Genomic DNA, 23,050 nt, shown 5'->3' on the forward strand with positions numbered 1-23,050 from the left:
TTCTACTATTGAATTTCACGCCTGCTGATAGAAGATTAATAAAAGGATATGTTGTTGCTTCAGATTGATTATTAATTAATAAGACTATGGTTGTAAACTAATAAATTTTTTTAAGACAATTCATGGCTAGGTTTTGGCTAATGATTATTAGTTTTTTCAGGTCAGTTGGGATAGGATGTTAAAAGATTCCAAATTTTAAGGGAAATCATTCTACCAGGTAAATTCTGTCATATCAAATTAAGATTTAAGTGATACATGCCTGAGTTAGTTACTTAAATATCATAAATGTGTCTAAAGGTTGCATAATTAAATAGTCTACACTAGAGCAAAAGGAGTACCTATTTGATGCGATGATTTCGCCTCAGTTTAATGCAAAATTAACACGGAGTTAAGCAACTTTCTTGTTGTAAGATGCCCTCTTCAACAAACATTCCTAAAAACTTCTTTGAATACGACATTGTCTGTCTCTGTTCGGTTATTAGCATCATGGCACAATAGTATCTTCAGTCCTTGCCTATTTGTTACTCTAGATGCTGCGACATAAAGCTGGCCGTGAGTAAAAACAGGCTTTTTGAGTAATAAACCAACCTTTGACAATGATTGTCCTTGGCTCTTATTTATAGTCATTGCGTAAGACACCATTATAGGAAACTGTCTCCGTTGGAACTTGAATGGAATTCGATGATCCGATGGGCTTAGAGTCATCCTAGGAATAAACACCTTCTGACCTTTGTTCTTTCCAACCTTGCTACATGCTTCAATGATGTGTTTCCCAAGCCTAGTGACAACCAGGCGGGTACCATTGCACAATCCTGCAAAATGGTCTATATTCCTCAGTAACATTATAGGGGTTCCAACCTTTAATGTCAACTCATGATTTGGAATTCCTGAACATCTGATTGTGTTTAGGAATTCTGGTGTGTGTATGGATGCCAATAAGTCATTGTTGGATTCTGTTGGGCATGCCTTGTCTGAGCTGTAATATGTTTGTGCTTCAGTAGAATTTAAGCTCATCATGTAGTTGTTTATCTCATCAACTATTTGCAATGTTGGTGCTAGTATCGCTCTATCTTCAATATGTTCATCAATATTTTTCCCGCAAAATAGTTCTGGATATGTTACCTTACAGATCGTCTCTATTGGGTCATCCCAATCCTTAACCAGGATGTCTTCTGGGATTTCAATCCTCTCACCACAATCTCTTGGTGTTCCGTGGCTACCATCACCAATACCTAGTATCCAGTCACCAAACTCTTTTAACTCGGATGAGTTTGTGTGGGAGTCACCTGCTTTCAATCGCATGTTTTTGGTCAATGACAACAGCTTGCAACTATCCCATATGTACGATGAGTTTATAGTGGCGTTAACAATTTCTTGTCTAGTCCCTTTAGGAATTACTGGGAGAATTTGTCGAAAGTCACCACCGAAGACCACTGTCTTCCCTCCAAAAGGCTGATCAAGGCTGTTTGGATTGCTGAATCTTAATATATCACGCATTGTCCTGTCAAGTGCCTCAATACAAAATCTATTCACCATAGGAGCCTCATCCCAAATAATTAGCTTAGTCTTTATTAACAAATCAGCTAATGCGCTGCCCTGTTTTATATTGCATGTTGAGCATTCATCTAAATTGAGTGGGATTGCAAATCGTGAGTGTGCTGTCCGTCCACCGGGTAGTAAAAGAGATGCAATCCCACTTGATGCAACAGTTAGTACAACTTGTGATCTTGATCTCAGTGCAGATGCTAATGTCTTCCAAACAAAAGTTTTTCCTGTTCCACCGTAACCATACAAAAAGAATACGCCCCCTTTGCCGCTTTGAACTGCTTGTATGACTTGCTCATACACAACTCTTTGCTCGTCAGTTAGTTGTTGCATGTAAGAAGCATGATCTAAAGCTAGTTGTCTTCTATCATATCGGAGCTCATCACAAATTAGCCTATTCATCCCATCAACATACACTTGATTATTAAGTTGACTCATATCCAGAATTGACATCGGTGGAAAATCCCTAAGACTCTTGTTATAGCTGTTCAGAATTTTTTCAATTTCTATTAGTGTCAACTCCTTCAACTCATCTTCAGTAAGGACTAAATCTGTGGTAAGCCAGAAAAAATTAACATGATCGAATAAGTGGTTGATCACATTAGAAATATCCTAATTTGTCATAACTCAACAGTATATCGACAATTTGTTTTCTTGTTATATTAAAATCAAACACGCATTCTTTCCCTACATACAGTGGCGGAACCAACTAGGGCCAGTGTAGGCCGTAGTCCCCCTTTAGATTTTTTAATTACATCAAAATATTCAGTTATTAATTATTTATTTTTAGGTTTTTGAGTTTGTTAAACATATTTTTGTTATTTGTATAATAATTATATAGAGTATACTAATTTTTTTAATAATGATTGAATATTTATTACTAAAAATATATTATTTTAGTTTTGTTAACTGTTATAATAAGATTAAGTACTTCTCTTCATTTTATGTCCACAATAATATTTTTTAAGTTAGAATTTGACTAAATAATTTATTTTATTATAAATTAGCAGAGATACATATTTTTTGTCTGTTCAATGCTTTAAAAACATAATACAATATCTATAATTTTTATTATTATAATTTTAGAAATTGCTTTTAGAATAAGTTAATTATAAAAAAAAAACCAAAACTAAAAAAATTGTAGATTTAGCATGAGTTTTAAGAACTTGTCATCTCTAATTATAAAATTCTAGTTCCGCCACTGCCTATATAAAATATTGACACAAATTCATGTGTTTTAGTTTATTATGATGTTTAACCACTTAAGAGAAGACATAAAATCAACATATACTTGTCAAAAATGCGAGTTATTTAAAAAAGCCAAATCATAGATCATGCCTAGCTGACATATTTAATAATATGAAGCACCATTTCAATTTAGATATTTGAATTAACTAATATAATGGCACTACTGACAATTGTAATATTATAAAAGAAACTTCATTGGTGAATTTAAACCATAAAAATCTTTCTAATGATAATGTAACGAAATGACTTTTCTCATGCAAAAAATACTACATATATGGCTTTAGTTAACATCTTCGTCATCTAATTATCCCAACATATGGACGTCATGCGATGCTTCGTTCTAGCCTATTATACAAATTGTTAATTTTTTTCTCCCTGTAAATATATTAACATCAATGGTCTACTTGTTATAACTTATTATGCCAATGTGACATAGCCAAGGTAACAAAAATATTCACGTATTAAAAAAATAGTCCCATAGTGAGTATAATATGCATAATTGGAGTAAAATAAATTTCATGCTACCTGAATTGTCCAGAAGTGTTCGCTGCCTATGAAGTATGTCATCACATAATAGAGTCCATGTCTTTTGCCAAACATGTTCTGGTGTATCCATCGAATTTGAAAACAAAAGTGTCGCAAAGAGTTTTCTCAAATATGTTCCTGAACCCCAATGGCTGGCTTCCTCGATCGCCTCAATATATTCCTTTTCATTTTCTAAAAGGCCACGTGCATAACAGGCGTCTTTGAAAGTAGCATAGACCACATCATCTATAGTCCTGATATCCTCAAAAGAAGTTGGTCCCTTGACGAAATTGAGTAGAAGCCTTAAATAATATCTTTCACCTGATCCTAGAGGCACATAGAAAATTCTTCCAATCACAAAATGTGTTTTTCGGGGCAACCATACTCTTTCTTTTGCCTTCCATACAAACTTAGTGGGGAGCTCTGCATACGTCAGTGTTCTTGCTTCTGTATAATCCTTGTTTGCTTGAAACCATCCTAGGAACATGGATTCCTTCACGGATGTTTCTCTCAGCACATCATCAAGGTTTTCATGGTCTTTAAATACCACGTTTTGTTCATTGGGTAAATGAAACCCTAGTCTTACCACTGATGGATCTCTATAATGTATGTTATAACCAAAGATTCTCCAGGCGGCCTCACAGGGAGATATGTACCTGCAATCATAGTACATGCTGACTTCGTCGTGTTCGTCCAGGTCAGCATTCTCTGTGGCACTCTTGTAGAACGAAGCTGTTACACGATCATGGCCATTATTAACGTACTTGAACAAATACTTAATTGATCTTGATTGGTTACACCACTCAACATTTATGTGAGCCCCATATCTCATCAATAGTAGCCTGTTATGTGGAACCACATATCGATTATCAAGATCAACTCCAGACTTGTTTATAGTCCTTCCATCTTCCCTGCGTCTGTAGACTGGATACCCATCATCATCGACAGTTGAGTACTCAACGAATCTCTTGGGGAAGCGACGTATACACTTACCATTCTCCATACATGGTGAATCTTTCCTAGCCATCCCACATGGACCGTGCATCATGTGCTTCTCCACAGCTTCATAGTATTCAGGATCTAACTCCTTATCCGGTATCTCAGCTGAGATGATTTTATCAATGTCCTCAGCAGTTGGATACTTGTCATCCTTATGTAAGAACAATAGTATATGTGCATGTGGTAGTCCTCTTTTTTGAAATTCGATGGTGTATACAACTGCGCGAATAATAATTTATCCATCAGATACACACAATTACATCTCGGGGCTCGAACAAAAAAACATGTAATTATTTGTTTCACAACTTGTATAATTAAATACCTTATAATTTCGAATATCAACATTACCTGCACAAACTTTGCCAAAAATTTTGTTTGCTCGGATGTCTTTAATCAATATATCCAGTTTAGCCTTGAATGCTCTGCAAACTATGTCAGGTCTATCTTCTGCATTTAATTCTCTATTCTTAAGGAAGTCTTCCACCTCAGGCCACTTAGGATTGCATGTGAATGTAATAAAGAGGTCTGGATAACCCACCGCCTTACAAATTGCCATTGCATCCTGATAGTTTTGAATCATGTACCTTGGCCCTCCTGTAAATGATGAAGGCAATACAATACGTTTGCCGCGCGATGACGGTGTTGTTTCCCCACTCAAAACTGCTTCTTTTATTCCTTTGTACATCTCACATCTGAATTTCTCCTGTTCAAGCCTTATATAGTTTAACCTAGAGGATTCAATCATCGAATACCCATCAACCAAAAATTGCTGGAAGAGTCGCCTTGAATATAACAACGGGGAACCATCAAATAACCTTTCTTGTATTCTAAATGCAAAGAATTCTCTCATTGACACCTCCTGGCGCCCTTTCCCACCATTTTGATAACGTTTATTGAGAGGTATATCTTCTTTGTATCCATCCTCTCCAAAAGGAAATAACAAAGGATATTGTAATCCCAGGTAAGCTGGGTTGAGTTGGTTGATCCTTTGTAATCTTCCACTTTGAGTCTCGACGACAATATCCCTATCAGTCTTATCTATATCAAAGTCACCCACAATTAATGCGGCGACCTCATCTGTTGAAGGCAAGTTGTATCTTCTACCATCTTTTTCTCTTTTGCCGATTAATCTGAGCTTGACTGTGGTATTTGAATCTTTAGCGACCGAATCCTTAACCATGCGAAACGCCTTCACCAATACATTTCTCTCATCTAGCATCTTCTTTAAGTCTCTCACAATGTCTTCATGTATTTCTTTTTTATCTTCACCCCTATAAAGCAATGAAAGCAACATATATAATAATTTAAATATAGCAATATACTCTAACAAAACTTGTACTACATTTTGAAAGCGTTTTATGGTACAACATAAAATCATACACCTACTACTTACCGGATAGCAGCCAAGCGGTTTTTGATCTCATTTAGTGTATCAAAAACATACAATTGGGCAAACTTTGCCACGTTTCCTTCTGGCGGTATGAGACTTCCCATTAAATGATAGTTCTCCCCAAAAAGTGTAAATGTAGGAGGACCTCTGGAAGTATTTAAACCACGATCTATCTTTGCACCCATCGATGTGAACTGGAACATGCTATTATATGATCTGATGTTATCTCGAAAATGCTTGCTCTTGGGAGTATTATTGAACAACAACTCATACAACACGTTAGGGGCTTCTGGTAGGTGTGGAAGTTGCACCTGCCCTCCTTTACAACATAAATTGAACTTAGGATCCGCTGTGTTGTAATTTTTATTTGACCTCTCATCGTACCAAAAGAGAGCAGCACAATGTTCACATTCATACATTGCATATCCCATGTGCAAATACTCTGCAAAATCTAGTAAATCACAGGTTAGAAATCATTATGTTATCTGCTTTTTAACCCTCGATCAAACATCCTTTTAAGAAAATAAATTGCCATGTGCATATACCCATATTTGTTTGTTCACCAGAATTTACGTGTCTATTAGCCCTTTGGGATGTCTTCTTACCTGCATGATTCGAGAGTTTTTAGGGATCAATTATATAATTCAGTCTGATTTAAACAATGATAACAAACTCAATTACTAAATTAAGTACTTAGATTAAATAAAACCTTTTAAGTAAACCTTATGATAACCCTAAACTCCATGAACCTTAAAGTACCGAACAACCAAAGTCTATTTCATATGCCTTCATGTGCATTGGACCTTGTGCTATAATGATTTGAATTTAAAAATAAAAATAATGACTTTAAATTGCCTCATACTGTTGTTTGTAGGTTCATTGTTTTTAACGTCTTTGTTTCGCCTTTGGTTTGCCTTTCTACCTACATGAATAGATAGATTGTTCATATTTTAGTATTTATAGCAATTTTATTAACAATGTGCTAACAAAATTGTTCCTAGTAATTAAATCGATGCAAAATGTTTTAAACTAATGATTGGTAATTAAAATTTCATAACTTAAGCTTTAAATGGTACCTGATTTTGTTCTCTGTGATGCTCTACCACTACTAAATATACTGTGATCACCAGCACCTGTGATAATGTTAATAAATAAACACCTATTAAGAATGCTTCACTTAACTTGTTTAATCAAGCACTAAAACATAATGTGTAGTGTTTTCCGTTGCTCACCTTGTATTGGCATATTGGTGTCCACGGAATTATATGAAATAGTTCTCCCTTCCATTGTGGCTGGAACATTATTTTTGGCATCTGTGATTGGTTCACATATAAGGACATGTTTTGCACCATCCCTTGAATCTGCATTTATCCGTATCTACTGTAACAACTTTTGTCCTAATAATTTATCACTCATATTCGGATAGACTGTTTTACCTTTCATTGGAGTCCAATCCATGGTAGATTTGCTGGATGTAATTGTATAATTTGTTCCTTTTACCAAATAGGTTAAGTTATCATTAGAAATGGGCATACACTTAGATGTAATAATAAACTACACATCATATTAATTTTGTGAATCAAATATTGAATCAAGTAATAATGGGGATTACTATCAATAATTCGGCTTTACCTATTTGAGTCTGAGATACTTTGTTTAGCTTCTTGTTAGCTAATTTGAGTGCTCTTTCCATCCTAGCATGTCTTGCTATCACGGGTGGAAGTCATTAATTTGATTACACAAACTACATGGCTTGCTATATATATATTTTGATTATTAGTTGAAAATACTGTTGAATTACCTTTTGCTTGTGGGATTAGTGGTTGTTGGCTTCCTGCTGCCATTGCATATTTCTGACATCTTCCATCACATTTTTCTCGGTTGATTAACGTTCCCTTATCATCTGATATCAATGTTCTATGATACTTTTCCGCACAATTTGCATTACCTGGCAAAAATCAAGTTATTCTCAAATTAGTTATGCATATATTAACACTCATATCAACACAATATATTGTTAAATTAATTCCCAAATGGTATGGATCCCATTTCATAACTCAATCTACCGGTTAGAGCACTTGTATTAGGTACTATTAATCTTATACAAATTGATAACAACCATAAGAGTTGAGTGAATTGTTGTGCATAGGATGGCATGTTTATAAGCTTCTCCACCATGGTTAAAAATGTAAGAAATTTAGTTAGTTAATGTCATAAATGACTTTGATAAATGTATAATGTATGGTAGAATTTATCATTAAAAAAATTATTCACTTTTCAATTCGAGTTTAGTAGAATAAATGGGAACCTCTAAAATTCTAAGATGTATTGATTGTTGGTAAACAACACCTGAGGACTTCCTCTTCTTAGCTATCTTCAACGATCGTTCCATCCTAGCATGCCTTTTGTCCTCTATTAAAACAAATAAGTTTCACAGTTAGTTATTGACTAAACTCACATTTGTTTACTGATAATTAACCAAAGCAAAATAAATATCGCTTGATCTACTACCCTTGTAAATTTCTTTGTTCAGCAAAAGTGGACGGTCATCCTGTGTTTGTAATTTGGTCTTTCCCTTTTCGTGTATGGACTCTGCATTGTTAACCCTTGGTCTAAAAGCAAGACTTTTGCTGTTCTCCATAGTCTTATGTGGCTGTTCCAATGAAATATTTCGAGCAGCTGCTTCCATACCTGTGTTAGTCATCATATGAACCTTAACGTTGAGAAAAACTAAAGTCTTGATGACCTGCTTTCAATATCAATCTACAATGGCAGCTCATTTGTCTAATAATATATCTAATCAAAGACCATCTCGCCTATACATCCATTCAACTTATGATATTGTTGAATTAGACTTCCATGGTAGCATAATGTAGTAAGTTACTAAAACTACATACATCAATTATATACTATTTAGCGTTCTTCACCTGATGTAGTGTCAACGTCTACATTATGTAGGCTGGTTCCAGCATATGCAGAACTTCTCACTTCTCTGTTTGATAGACTTGTGTATCTGTCGGTCCAGTCTTCATCCACCTTCCTCTTATTCTTAGAGTAGCCTCCCCTTTTATGAACTGCAAATTTTACAAATGTGAAGAAACAATCTCTATTAATAACATTTAGCATTACTAAAGAGCTATATCCACTTAGTATTAACTCGAAAATGTAATTCATGTTCAATGCGGGTAAATAATTTGTGCTACTAATGAATGTGAGTAGTAAATTCATTTAGTTTTACATACTGCTCAGGATATTTACCTTCAAGATTGCTGCTTGAGTTGATTTGGATCTCTATAGTAGTGTTTGGTGGAGAGACAGAGACTGAAAGACTGAGACTGAGAGACAGAGACTAAGAGACAGAGACAGAAACAAATCTCAGTATTCTGTTTGGTGTAAAGTGGGAGACAGAAACTAAAACAAGAATGAAACTCTAATTTAATTTTTACAAAAGGTAAAATTGGAATTAATTAATTGAAATGAGCGTATTTTAGGTATAAAATGTTATTAAAGTTTCAGTCTCTGTCTCTAAAAATTTCAGTCCCCTGTGTCCTCACTTTTTGGAGGTACTGAAATACTGAAATTTTAGGGACGGAGACAGAAATTTTAGTACCAGTCTCTGAGCCAACAAACATAATACTGAGTCTCAGTCTCTCAGTCTCTATCCCAGTACCTCAAAATAAACGCTACCTATAAGAGGTGTTCTACCACCTATGGTTTATGAAACTTTCTGGTTGGAAGAAGGAAGACCTGACCTTCTTATCGGCCTGATTTGTCTGACTATCCAATCCTAAGTTCGGAGAAAACAGGTATGCAATTTATCTCGTGTTGATTTGTGTGAACTTTGCACAGCTACATGTCCCAGGTTGTTGCTTAACATGTTGTTAGTGGCATATTGAATATTGATGTAGTGGTGTTTAGATGACATACCTAATACGTCGTTTGTCTTAGAAGAGTGAGCTCAGTATTGCCATTGTGCGGGTTGCATTTTCACTAATTCTCTTCAAAGCCTAAGCTGATGCATATGGAAAATAATATCTCTCACCCACAATCCCAAAAAGTGTATTGTTCAGATAATCCTAAATAGCCATTAGTTTAGTTAGATTAGTTGACCGCACAGGCTCTTTTTCATTTTGCTAGACGTAATGTGCATAACCTCATAAAGATCTTAAATAAAATTCATTAGTCACCGTTAATATATAATTGTATGTCCTATGCTAACGGCAGTTTATTTTATTGCCAGTCACATTTATTTTATATATTTTAAAGATTGATGCACAAGTTTTTCGACAATTAGAAATTAACATCTCATCTATTACTCTATTTTCATAAACCATGTTCCTTCAATTTATCAAATTTCTAATTTTTCAAATTTTTTTTACATGTCTCTATTCATTTAATAGTCTTGACTAACATTACCTTATAATTAATATTAATAATAAACTTGATCAATAACCTCTAGTAGAATTTTTTTCATTAATGAATTTAATTTTATTTATAAATTATTTTATACGAAAAACTATCCTATTTTTTTTGTCATTAACCCTGTTCATTAAATAATTATTCTATTATAAAATATTTCATGTTACGAAACAAATAACATATATATTATATCTTTTTTAGATTATTTAACTTTAGAAATTAAATTATAAATTTTGAAGTCAAATGATATTTAATGCTACTAAAAAGAATTGTTACAAAAAATATTTGAATTTATTTTACTTTTTTTATAATTTCATTCTCTTTAGTTTACATAAATAATTGTAGAAATTTATTGGATGAAAATAATTATTTTGCGAATTAGAATTTATATGAGTCATTCTTTGTTTGAATGGCGATATATTATTTTTGTATTTACATTTTTTATTTAATATATCAAAATCATGTAGAAAAAGTATTTGCTTTCTATACCTTATCAAAAATTTATACTTAAGTAAATACTATAATTAATATATATAATATATTGTCAGAATTAGTTTTTACTATACCACATTATATCATTATATTATACCACAAAATTTACTACGATATAATTTTTGGTTTTAAGAATTATATAGATTATTTTGGAAATAATTAAGAAATCAAAAATTTATTTATTTAATTTAGTTTATATCCAGTTGCGGTCACTCTTACTTGGAAATAACTACTTAAAACGATAAATTATGTCTTTAATTTCTAGCTTAAATAGTAATACTAATAATTAATTCATTAACTTGATTACTTGTAGAACCCTATCAATAACTTAGTAATTATTGATATACTTAACATTAATATTTGCTAATAACACATATTATTTCTAGCCAATGAGTAATAGCTCAAATGGCATAAACTCCCCATATTCATCTAAGAAGTTGCGGGTTCGAGTCTTCATATCTTTGGTAAAAAAAAAAAAAAAAAAAAAAACATATATTATTCCTATATATAAAAGGATCATCACGACATCCTCTAATGTAATCTGCACTCAATATGTGGACGATAGAAAGTGTACGTTTTAAGACGCCACCACATTTTAACCAGTGCATCTATGGTGGAGCAATGAGCTATAATCCTATTAATCTGAGATATATGGTAAAAGCTACTCTTTTTTAACTATTATTCCACCCTTCAGAGTAAATTTAAGTTAAGTATCTCGTGTGCAAGTTCTAATTTTTAGAAGCCAAAAAAAAAAAAAAGGAAAATAATAATGATAACAGCCAATAATTAAGAATAACAACGACAACGTCAACAACAATAATAATTATAAATATGATTAACAATAATTACTAAATTTGAATAAACACAATTAACAATTAAAAAAATTAATCACTCATTTGAATAACTAACATAATTACTTAATTGGTAATTACTAAATTACTTACATATAAAAGATTGTCAAGATACTCTATAATGTAGTCTTCAGAACGTGTGATGTTAGGATCTCCTATTTTTGTTTTTTTTAACACTGCAAAAAAATCTAACAATTAATAATAATTTTTTTGATAAATATTTATCGCAAAGATTAATAACTAAAAAAATATACTAACAGTTACTAAAATTGTATACTAACCATAATCAATACTAATTTTGTTTTCTCAACACATTTTTTAAATAAAACAAAAATTACTAAAACTATATTCGAACAATTAATAATTAAACCTGTTTTTTTAATAAATAATTAAATTAATTAAATAAAGCTAGAATTACTGAAAATAATAAATCTGTTTTTAAAAATAATTAAAGTAAAATTAAAATTACTAACAAAATATGCTAACAATTTTACTACTAAAAAATATATAGTACCACTATACCAACAGCTAATAATAATAATTCTATTTTAAAATAGGATTTAAAATAATTAATTACATGTTAATTCATTAATTAATACTAATCAACTAACATTAACACTAACACTAACTAACAAGACTATTTGAGAAAAGGATAAATAGGTCTCTGATCTTTTGTTCCTGACCATTGAAAAGTACTTTTAAATCCCTAACCTTCACAAAATTTGGATGGATCAGTTTCTGACGGAAACATTTGGACTGAGGAACTGATCCGTCCAAATTTTGTGAAGGTTAGGGACTTAAAAGTATTTTTTAATGGTCAGAGACAAAAATATCCGCAGAGCAAAAGGTTAGGGACCTATTTGTCTTTTTCTCTAAACAACTTTTTCTCTAAACAACTGTTACTAACAACTAGCAACTGCTCTTATTAAGACTGATCAACTAGAAAACAATATCAATAAATTATATACTTTCAGCATACAAAATTATTTGAATAATTAACTAATAATAATATTAACTAAATTACTTACTTGTATTGTAAAATACTGGTTGTATTCTTCTTTTTCAGAGTGAAGTTTGTGATGAGCTCGTGACTGTGGAAGCCTGGAAGGTAATACTGAGGGGGGTGTGGGGTTTGGTGCTTTGAAGAAGTGTGAAAATGGGAGATAAAAACTATAAAGTGATGCATGAGAAGTGAAAAGGGAAAGGGAAGCTTGTCACGGGTCGGGGAAAGAGGAGCACGCCACGTGTTGAGCCCCTAGACATTCGGCACTGCCAAACTGACAATACGGAATGCACGTGTGTTGGGCCATTTTTTTTGGAGTTCACATACTAAAGCCCAATATTAAAAAAAAAGTTCGGGCATTGTCAATCCAAATATGAACCCTTAATTAGTCCAAAAAAAAATATGAACCCTTAATGTGTGTTGGATAGAGTAAAGGAAAAAAGAAGATAAAAAGAGACCCCAAATATGCGATCAACCTAAGGTTGTAACTTGTTTACTAATAAGCAAAATTAGCATATATAATAGCACATGGAAATGACAAAACACAGTGCAAATCACATATAAAAAGTTGGCAATTAACATAACCTTGCTACAACCTTCAGCAAGTATGTGACAAACTGTTTTAACTTACATTGCATAACAGACACATCTCAGTAATGCAGCAAGCAAAACTAAACATACACCATGTTCACTACTTCCAACTCCATGCAATTGTTTTAGACCTCATACAGCATCAAAGGTTGCTTCAATGATTTGTGGCACAATGTTGTGTCTGGAAAATTTGCAAGAGGATAACCTACATAGTAATACTGATCTGAGTGTGTCATTTTTGCAAATCCAAATGAGTTTGTCCAAGTTTCTATTAAATAAGGAGCAGCAGGCAATAGCAACCTCTCAACACCCAACTTAACCAACAGCTTCTGAAGCTGACCCATCAGAATTCGACACATTCCCTGATTTCGATACTGGTCCCTCGTGGCGACAAGCGGCACTTCTGCAACCTTTTGGCCATAAATCCTTGTGTTTGCAACAGAGATCACCTCATCATTCCTCTCTAGAATCACAGTGTAGAACCCTGTAAAGTTCATACGTGGCAGCCATGAATATCTGCTGAACATAATATCTGCAGCAATGTCTCTTCCAAATACAGGATCTATGATGGGCTCAAAACACTCATGAATTACTCCAAGTGCAACATTTAGCTTGCTCTCCATTTCAGTAATGCTTCCATTGTCATCATTGTCATTAGTGCTTTTCTTGATGCTGGTCAACAAGGTCCAAGTTAGATTACCATCACCCACAAGAATTGGTTTTCCCAACATGTTATTCAGTGTAAAAAATATCTTCTGACAAGCTTCATTGCAAAACCAAAGCTTATTACAATCAGTTTCCATGTTCAGAAAAGCAAAGCCTCTAGAAGCTAAACATCCAAGGTGGAATCTGCGTTGACACTGAAAACAAGCTATAAAATTGTTAGCCAAATGACTTTCCTCTCTAGAAGAATCTTCTCTGCATTTGGGACGGTTGCAAATTCTGCAAGAGCATGAAGGGCAGAACCAATCACCAGGGGGAACATGATCAAGGCCAATACATTCGGCATGGAATGAAGCCGGACAGCGATCACAGAGAAGAATGAAACCCCCCTTGAGACAAATTGAACAAATGGAATCATTTTCATGATGATGATCATTATCCCCATTGTTGTTAGCCTCGATCATCATCAATGCTTGTTTCTGGCAATCCAACAAAGACCTTTTATCTTGTTCCAAGAAGATACTAGCAGAGGGAGGTTGACCATTGCAACCGGCATGAACCTCGAATTGAGAGAGTGTAAGCAAAGATTCACAACAATGGCAGACAATACCAGAACGAAGCAGCTTCCCTCTCTTCACGAATTCATTATCTTTCCCTCCACAGCAGAAAACCCACGCCTCCTGCGCCACCACATTGTTGTCAATCAGCCAAGAAAGAATCGTTCTTGGATTCCGAAACGCCGGCAAATTACCATTATCAGAAGAACTCCGTTCCCTTCTTACTTTTCTTGCGGCATTAGGAATTTCACCAGAATCACGACGACGACCGCCACCGCCACCGCCACCGCCACGAGAACTAGAACGAGGACTTACTAAATTGGATACTTGATGAGACGAAAGAGTCCAATCTTCATCGTCACTCGGTTTCTTGCGTCTCCGAGGCCTACCACCGGTAACCTTGGAACTCGTTGGTTGTTGATCAGAAGACGGTGATGCAGCAGGTAGAGATTGGGATTGAGATTGCTGTGATCCTTGCAATGAATTGGAACTAGATGAAGAAGAATCTTTCTTTTCCTCTTCAATGCAGGCTTTGCATGCAGTTCTGAGAGAAATGTAGGTCTTACCAGAAGGGGATTTGTAACGAAGTTCCCAGCGAGTTTTCTTGTCGCAATAAGAAAAGATCCAACCCAACGAAACGAGGTGTTTCTTCGCCTTCAAGCTCAGGTCAAAATCGTGTCTTTGATCCTTTGACGCAGAACATTGGTACCATTCCACCACGGCACGAGGGCAATTCTCTCCTTCAATTCTGATCTCAGGACAGGGTTTACCACTCAGTGACATTGTTCCAAGCTTTTCAATTCGAAATCAGAAGAATCATCAGCATGGCGGAGTAACTGACAGAGAGCAAGAATCTTCTTAATTGGGGGAGACTTTTTTTTAAACAATCTTTCTAATTCCTAATTTTGAATAGTGTTTTGTTTTGACTGTTTTCTTTATTTTCACATTTATTTATTTTTTTATTTTTATTGTGCAATTTGAAAGATTTTAAAAATCTGTTATTCTCAAAAGAATTCAAATTTTATCGTTTGAGTAATTCAAATATTTTTTTTTTGTTAATCATGGAAAATTAGTTTCGTATATATTCTCTAAAAAAATCAATCATTTAAATGAGTTGAAAATATCAGCCAATCTTCCAGATTTAGATTATATTTATGAAGACTACTTGGAATTTAGAAATTAAAGCTTGATATATTTTTTTCCATTCTACCAAATCTTTCTAATTCAATAATTTGATTGGATGCATCTATAGTTACATATTATTCCAATTAATTTTTTATATATATATATAAAGAAACTAATCAAGCATGAATAGGGTAATTCTAATGATTTTTGCAAATCTTTTATGACGAAGGCCTTAAAGTTAGTATTTAAATTTTTATGAATAAAAATGTGTAGGTATAAAAAAAAAGAGAATATTTATATGATAACATCTTTATATAAAGATGACATTGTAAACTTTTAGATAGTTAATCAAACATATTTAGTTAAATAAATCAATTCATTTAATGGTTCACGATGTTATTTTCATGTAAAGATGTTATTATGGGAGTATCTATCTAAAAAAAATACATTGAATATATTATACTCATCAATTTTTTCTATTTTTAGAAATACTAGATAAACAAATTTAGAATTTAGAATTTGAGCAACTACATTTTTTTTAACTTATACTTTTTACACTTTTAATAATACTCTTAAATACTTGTTAACAAAATCCTCATTAATTGTGATTTTTAATATACCAATAACTAAAATATACATTTATTGTCAATGTTTTAGAGTATATATTCACCCAAAATATATACATTATTCCTAAATTTAAATTGTTTACAGGTTCTTAATGGTATGGATTTTTAAAAGATTCTACTGATGATTTTATTTTATTTTTCTTAGAGAAAGAGAAAGAAAGAGAGGGAATTTTTTTATTGAAATAAAATTTAAAAAATTATTATTTTTTCAAATCTAATTTTTTAATTTTAATTTTTTAAATACGATTTTTTTTTTTTGTATTTAGGACAAGTTTATCGCACCCCGGTTCCCCTTATCTCCAGCGAACTTCGATATAGATGAGGAAAAAATAGCTATAAGGTTAATAATGACAATCATTATCATCGTCTCCAAAGTATACGAGAGTACACACGAATAGACAGGAATAAGTTGTATTTTTTTTTTGGGAAATAGTGATTTTTTTAATTTATAATTAAAAAATATTTGTTAAATATGGTTTATTCTTGTGTACCTGTGTATTTTTGGAGATAATAGTTGTCATTGACGCAACGATATTGAAGAAGCCATACTTGTTTTTTGTGTTTTGTGTATTTTTATATACTGTTTGGAGACTTATATCCTCTTTGGAGACGATGATAATGACTTACAAATTTGAATATCCGAAAATTTGGGTAAAGTTGGCCGGGATTAGACCAAATTGTGACCACTTATTTTATTTGGTACAAATTGTTCAATTGATTTTTATTTTTGTTGCAAATTTTTCACAAACTCTTAAATCCTAGTTCAAAACTTACTACAAAGTACAAACACATTCTCCTCTCTATATAAAATTTAACTATGAAATAATAAATAATACAAATAACAAATGATTTCATACTATTTTATTAATTTTAATATTTTATAAAACAAAATTATTTTTAACTAAATTATAAAATAGATAAACTATATATATAAGTATTTATTAAAATAAGTCTAATATTTTAATTTTTTTATATCACATTTATTTATTTATTTTTATTGTGCAATTTGAAAGATTTTAAAAATCTGTTATTCAGAAAAGAATTCAAATATTTTATCATCTGAGGAATTCAAATATTTTTTTTTGTTAATCATGGAAAATTAATTGCCAATGAATTATAACTCAAATGACATAGTCTTTTCATACTCATCTAAGAGGTCGCAGATTCGAGTCTTCACACATAAATATACAGACATAAATTTGGATACTCTCTATCTCAAAATTTGAAAGTAAAAGATAATGGTGAAGTTACAACTTCATCAAAAGGAGCTTCATTTTCTTGGAAGAAGTTTAAAAATAATCTTAAACAAAACTATCCCTTTATTTAAGCAGTTTCTTTATTTTTTTTTTTTTTTTGTTTAACTTATTTAAGTAATTTTTGTTTAACTTATTTAAGTCAAAAAAAAAAAAGGAAAGGAATCAGTTCCGAACTAATTACTTAAAATCTAAAAGAAAATAAACAGAAATACAATGGGCTTGTTTGGGTGAGCTTTTTAAAAAAGATCTTTTTTCGAGTTATCTTTTTTTAAAAGATCTTATAGAGAAGTAAAAGTAATTTTATGTTTGGATATCTCATGTAAAAAGGTCTTTTTATCAATCAATTATGTTTGGGTATAACAATATAAAAGTACTTTTTTATTTATTTATTACATGAAAAACATCTTTTTTTTAAGGAAAAAAGATCTTTTAAAAAAAGATGTAAATTACAGCTTCTCAAAAAAGATCTTTTTTTTATTTTACTAGTGCTTTTACTTTTACTACTAGAAATTTGCCAAACACGTTAAAAAATAAAAAAAGATCTTTTTTCATTGAAAAAAGATCTTTTTTTAACAAAATAATGGCGCCCAAACATGCACAATATCTATACACAAGAAGCGGTTACTAGTATACAATTTTGCCATCTTGTAATGCAGTGATTCAAATGAGCTTCAATACCAGAACAAGCCTTTATTTACGAATCATACAAACATCTAGTGTCAAACATATGCATAGACGAAGAACACCGGAAGGATGGAACATATATCGAGTCAAAACTCAGTTACTCCAGCTGTCCTGATCTTCAGCAATTCCTTCTTCCTGCAGTTCAACACAAGGTGTTAAACCATGACATAACGAAAGATGCTTTGACCTGGCATACATGTATGATAATCTTAAACAACAACGGTACAGAGTGCTTACCATTTCATCTGAAATTAACCTAGCAGGTGACCACACAAGAATTTGTCTATCATTCCCACCAGTGTATAATTCCTGCGACAACCATAAACTGTTAGAAAGTACATAGAGCTTGGTACTATGATAATAGTATTATAATTCATATAAATTACAATGCCATAGATTTTGAGACAGTATAATGCATTTTGGCAGTTGCTTATAAGTGCAAGTAGCTTGAGATCTATAACTTGTGTCATTCCGGTTTCAAAGGTTGGATATTTCCTGAATAACTAGTATAATTTTTATATGGATCATATTCAACGACAGAGAATGGACAACCACCTCATCAACATACCTGATCTTGTTCATTAAACCAGCAAGAGTTCACGCATTCATAGTGGCCACGAAATGTTGCAGACGTGCTCCCAGACCACATGTCAAATGCCTGAATAGCACAAACAAGAGATCAGTAATCCACATTCTATTTGTATATCTAATGTATGGTTAAAATATAGTATATAATAAAATGAAGGAATAGTGCACCTTCACAGTTCTCATGCATGGAACAAAAACGCGGGTTGAATCCTGAGAGGTGGCTAATTGAATTGGTTTATTTGTTTGCAGGCGTACGGTTTCAAAGTTCACTAGCGTGTCACAGCCAGATTCAATATCCCACAACCTTAGTCTTGAATCAGACCCTGTGTTCCAATAGCATAGGAATAAAGGGAAGACAACATTTAGAATTTTAGATACGAACAAAATTTTGAAGAATAAGAAGAAAAGACAAGTTTAACATAAAGTCCCATACAAAACCATTATTGCAATGCATAGGGATTTCTTATAATTATGGAATACAATAACTAATGAAAAGACCTGAGCTTAGTAGATACATGCCATCATCTGTTACTTTTAACCCTGTCACAGCACCATAATGAGCTGTTGCGCGATCCTGAGTGGACAGCATTCCTGGATGTAATCTCTGCTTTATTGATCCCTTGGATGGAACTCTACCAATCACAACCTGTCTGCTCCCATTCCCATTAGGAAGCTTTTTTTGTGAAACGCGAACTTTTGCACTTGTTGTTTGGCCAGCCGAGGAAGACTTAAAAGTCGACTCCTGTTAGAAATAAGGCTTTGGGATTATTAAGTATTAACAATCATTGATATCGAGTGTCACAAAAAATCACTTGAACCAATCTTGTTTACATAATTAAGATAGCCATGACTTGTAAGAACAATCATTGAGACTTGCTATTAGCAGTTATGGAATAAACCAAATGAAAATTGAACCACCTTGTGCGTCATGGAGCGTTTAAGTACGGATGGGCGTCTTCCAAGCTGAGTCCGAGATTGATCTAAAACAAGGAAACAGCCGGCTCGTCTAATATCCCAAAAACGTATCGCACCATCGCATCCCCCAGTCATCAACACCCATTCACTTGAAGTAGACCATTCAACACTCATTACTCCATCTGCTACCACGGAAAACATGTCTCAGCCCAATATAATTTCCCGCAAAACGCACCATACCAAATGAATGCATCATGAATTTATGTTAAATAATTCGGCTCCGGCAGCACTTATATATTAATGCTAGGGGGCCAGCAACTTTGTGATTTGTAGCCATCAAATAGCCATCAATGATGGTTTTAATGGTGTGAGATGGGTGTGAGATTTCATCCAATGGCTCACTTTTCTTTGCTGGTTACATGCTGGCCAGAATTTAACAAAATTGCTGCCCCCTATACTTTTCCATAATTATTTACCATAAGAAAAACAAAAAAGCCAGTGCGGTTTGTAAGTAAAAATCATATTAAATTGAGAAGACACAGATTATGCATGATTCAGCTACTTCACCAGCCCATGGCAATTTTAATAGTTTCCATATCCATTAAAAACAACAGGGCCATCCAAAGACATGTAAATTACAAAGTATGATTGGGATTGAGATGCATACCACGGTGGCCGGACAAGGTGTGAGCAAAAGCACCAGAAGCAACGTCACAGAGGCGGACTTGGACATCCTCGGTGGCGGCGGCGACGAGCATGTGAGAGGTGGCCAAGGGGGACATGGCAGTCCGATAAACCTTGCCAGGCATCTTGAAATTCACCACAACCTGAGTGGTGTTGGTGTCCCAGACATTGATGTGGTGATCGAAGGAGCCAGTGATGAACAATCCAGTGTCCACAGGGTACCAGACGGCGGAGGAAACAGCATACTTGTGCGCCAGCTGGTGCTGCTTGTCCACGAGAAACAGACACCGGTGCTTGGATATGAGGCCACCGGCTTCGTACTCGGTGGGGCGCTGCACGTCGAAGACGGCGACGGAGGCATCTGCGGCAGCGGATAGCAAGTATCTTCCCTCTGTCAAATCAACCTGATTTCACGGTCAAAGAGGAAGCGGATGCGGATGCAGGATTAGAATAAGAGGCGCGAAGCAGAGGATGATAGTGACAAACCTGAAGGGAGTTCAGGGCGCCCTTGTGAGGAGAGAGAAAGTCTTTGTGGTTTGACAATTGGAGGTCGGAGACGCGGCGGGACTTGATCCGATTGGAGAAACGATGTGGGCGCAAATTACCAAATTCCCTGTCTCTGATCTGCTTCCACGTATGCATTTCCTAAGCATCTTTGAACGCATAACCCTCCCCCTCTCTCTCTGTTCCCCCTTACCCTCTCTTCCGAAGAACAACAATTTCCACTTTCTGTTGCTGCTACTGCTTCTTCAGTTTCCACTTTTGTGCCTCCCTTTCTGTCTTCCGGAATCTCCCCAACGGAATCCTCTTCTGTCCTCAAACGTTAAAATATCGAGCTTACTTATCACTTATCACTGGCCTTATCCCATTTCCACATTCTACCATATTATTGGGCTCATCGCTCCTAAATATGGCCCAAATTATCATTTTCCGCCCAGCATTATGTGGTTTCTTTGTTTTAAAAAAAAAGGGGTAAAGTATATTTTTTGTCTTTGAAGTTTGATAAAAGTTTTAAAAATATCTCTAAGTTTTATTTTGTTTCAATTTTGTCCCAAAAATTTTCGATTTGCATCAAATATATCCCTAACGGCTAATTTTTCAAAAAATTTAAGATCGATTTAACAAAAATTTCATAAGAACAACCCCTCAACACAATCAAATCAAGTATAATTTTCATGTATTGTTGTTATATTGGTCTTAAATTTTTTGAAAATTTAGGCTCCAAGGGTATATTTGATGCAAATAAAAAATTTTTGGAATAAAATTAAAACAAAATAAAACTTAAGAGTATTTATAAAACTTTTGCCAAACTTCAAAGACAAAAAATATACTTTACCCAAAAAAAACATGCGGCTTTGTTTCCTGTAGTTAAAACTCTAGGAAAGTTTCAAGACAGAAAAAACTAGGGTGTCCATGGATCGGATCGTATCCGCAGATCCGCGGTAAATATCCGCATCCGATCCGAAAATTGCGGATACGATCCGATCCGCAAATTGATTGGATCGGATCCAATCCGATCCGCACTCTTTGCGGATCGGATCGCGGATATCTGCTCTACATCCGCGTATCCGATCCGCGGATCCGCAGATCCACACTATAATAATTAAAAAATAAATAAATATATATATGTTTGGTATTATATTTACTTATTTGTATGTTTTAGTTAGTAATTCTTATTCATATATTGTATTATTTTATTTTTGTTATTTAGAGAGAGTTTGATTAAAAATATTTTAGGAATAAATAAGTTTAAAAGTATGAAAGAAATATTTTTATCGAATTTTTTAACATAGAAATATGATTAAAAAGAGAAGGTTTAATTATGCGGATATATCCGATATCCGATCCGGCACTAAAAAGTGCGGATATCATATACGATCCGATCCGATGAAAATTGTGCGGATCGGATCGAATTTTCGGCCATATCCGATCCGATCCGATCCGCGGACACCCCTAGAAAAAACACTTGAGTATAAAACTATAAATAGTTTACCCTTTACATCTTTTTCTTTTTGAAATTAAAAAAAAGGTAATTTTGAGCACTTATAGTATAAGGAGTTTTACAAAATCATACAATTATATTTATTTTTTAGATGATTATTTACGTGGTTAAAATAAAAAATAGTTATTTTTTTTATGTAACATTACATAATTGGATGCACGTGTAAAATTACTTTACATTGATAGTGTATCAAAATTAAATTCTAAAAAAAATCTATCTATCTAATAATAAATATGACAACAAAATGTATGAATTAATTTAATTTTTTAAATATTATATTATTATCTATTTATATAAAATCAAAATGTATTTTTTTCTCTCTTTCCCTCGTGTTTTAGAGATTAGAGCACAACTTTTGTAATTTATTTTTTTTATCACTACTTTTTATACACTTTATTTTTCTATATATATTTTAAAGATTTTTATCTATTTTAATTATTTATTATTAAGCACATATTTTTTCCTTCTAACTTTTAATTAACAAAAAATATGTCATTTTTACTATATTTTTAAATAATTTTATTATTAATTTTATTTTATAATTTTTTTTATTATGTGTACTTTAACTCATATATATTGTCTTTTATTTTGTGATCTACGATTAATACGTACATTGCACATGCATATAGTTTATGTGTTAATGTTTTTATTGATGCTCTTTATTATTATTTTTCAATTATATTACATGTACAGTAAAATTAGTCACGAAAGTCAACCATCAGTATAGAATACATATTAAAATATAAATACATATTGAAAATAAATTCAATCACGTATATATTTATATACAAATATATTGGTGACTGATTTTAGTAGTTGATTTTGATATACAAATAATAGTTTTTACTATTTTTGTGTGTCTCTTTTATATTCTTTATTTTAGTTGT

At 33.0% G+C, this 23,050-nt stretch overlaps 3 protein-coding genes across 7 annotated transcripts; all 3 read right to left on the bottom strand.

Moving 5' to 3' along the window:
- Positions 1-243: 243 nt before the first annotated feature.
- On the bottom strand, positions 244-12,615 carry LOC107606362 (uncharacterized). Of its 4 annotated transcripts, XM_088491452.1 has the most exons (19): positions 12,498-12,615; positions 11,563-11,645; positions 9,635-9,719; positions 9,460-9,556; positions 8,966-9,056; positions 8,635-8,781; positions 8,219-8,398; positions 8,057-8,119; positions 7,509-7,655; positions 7,340-7,414; positions 7,144-7,200; positions 6,940-7,068; positions 6,784-6,840; positions 6,570-6,629; positions 6,253-6,312; positions 5,711-6,149; positions 4,666-5,588; positions 3,319-4,536; positions 244-2,096 (listed from the first exon to the last, which is right to left on the bottom strand). In XM_088491452.1, exons 7-19 carry the CDS (start codon positions 8,394-8,396, stop codon positions 421-423), a joined length of 5,082 nt encoding a protein of 1,693 aa, XP_088347578.1. In that variant the 5' UTR covers positions 8,397-8,398; positions 8,635-8,781; positions 8,966-9,056; positions 9,460-9,556; positions 9,635-9,719; positions 11,563-11,645; positions 12,498-12,615; the 3' UTR covers positions 244-420. The 4 variants fall into 4 exon arrangements, with proteins under 4 accessions (XP_088347578.1, XP_088347579.1, XP_088347580.1 ...); XM_088491453.1 differs by lacking the exon at positions 6,570-6,629; XM_088491454.1 differs by lacking the exons at positions 6,253-6,312; positions 6,570-6,629.
- Positions 12,616-13,026: 411 nt separating this feature from the next.
- On the bottom strand, positions 13,027-15,135 carry LOC148561314 (increased DNA methylation 1-like). Its single transcript, XM_088491723.1, has one exon. The coding sequence runs from the start codon at positions 15,064-15,066 to the stop codon at positions 13,189-13,191; it is 1,878 nt and encodes a 625-aa protein (XP_088347849.1). The 5' UTR covers positions 15,067-15,135; the 3' UTR covers positions 13,027-13,188.
- Positions 15,136-17,452: 2,317 nt separating this feature from the next.
- LOC148561315 (WD repeat-containing protein ATCSA-1-like) lies at positions 17,453-21,084 on the bottom strand. 2 transcript variants are annotated; one of them, XM_088491542.1, is made up of 9 exons: positions 20,648-21,084; positions 20,145-20,565; positions 19,481-19,659; positions 19,061-19,304; positions 18,731-18,885; positions 18,543-18,632; positions 18,212-18,283; positions 17,890-18,109; positions 17,453-17,508 (listed from the first exon to the last, which is right to left on the bottom strand). In XM_088491542.1, the coding sequence occupies exons 1-8, from the start codon at positions 20,801-20,803 to the stop codon at positions 18,068-18,070; spliced, it is 1,359 nt and encodes a 452-aa protein (XP_088347668.1). In that variant the 5' UTR covers positions 20,804-21,084; the 3' UTR covers positions 17,453-17,508; positions 17,890-18,067. The 2 variants fall into 2 exon arrangements, with proteins under 2 accessions (XP_088347668.1, XP_088347669.1); XM_088491543.1 differs by having other exon boundaries at positions 19,082-19,304; positions 20,648-21,000.
- Positions 21,085-23,050: the final 1,966 nt, after the last annotated feature.

Source organism: Arachis ipaensis, chromosome B6, assembly GCF_059453495.1.
Source record: "Arachis ipaensis isolate K30076 ecotype BB chromosome B6, ASM5945349v1, whole genome shotgun sequence".
NCBI lineage: Eukaryota > Viridiplantae > Streptophyta > Magnoliopsida > Fabales > Fabaceae > Arachis > Arachis ipaensis.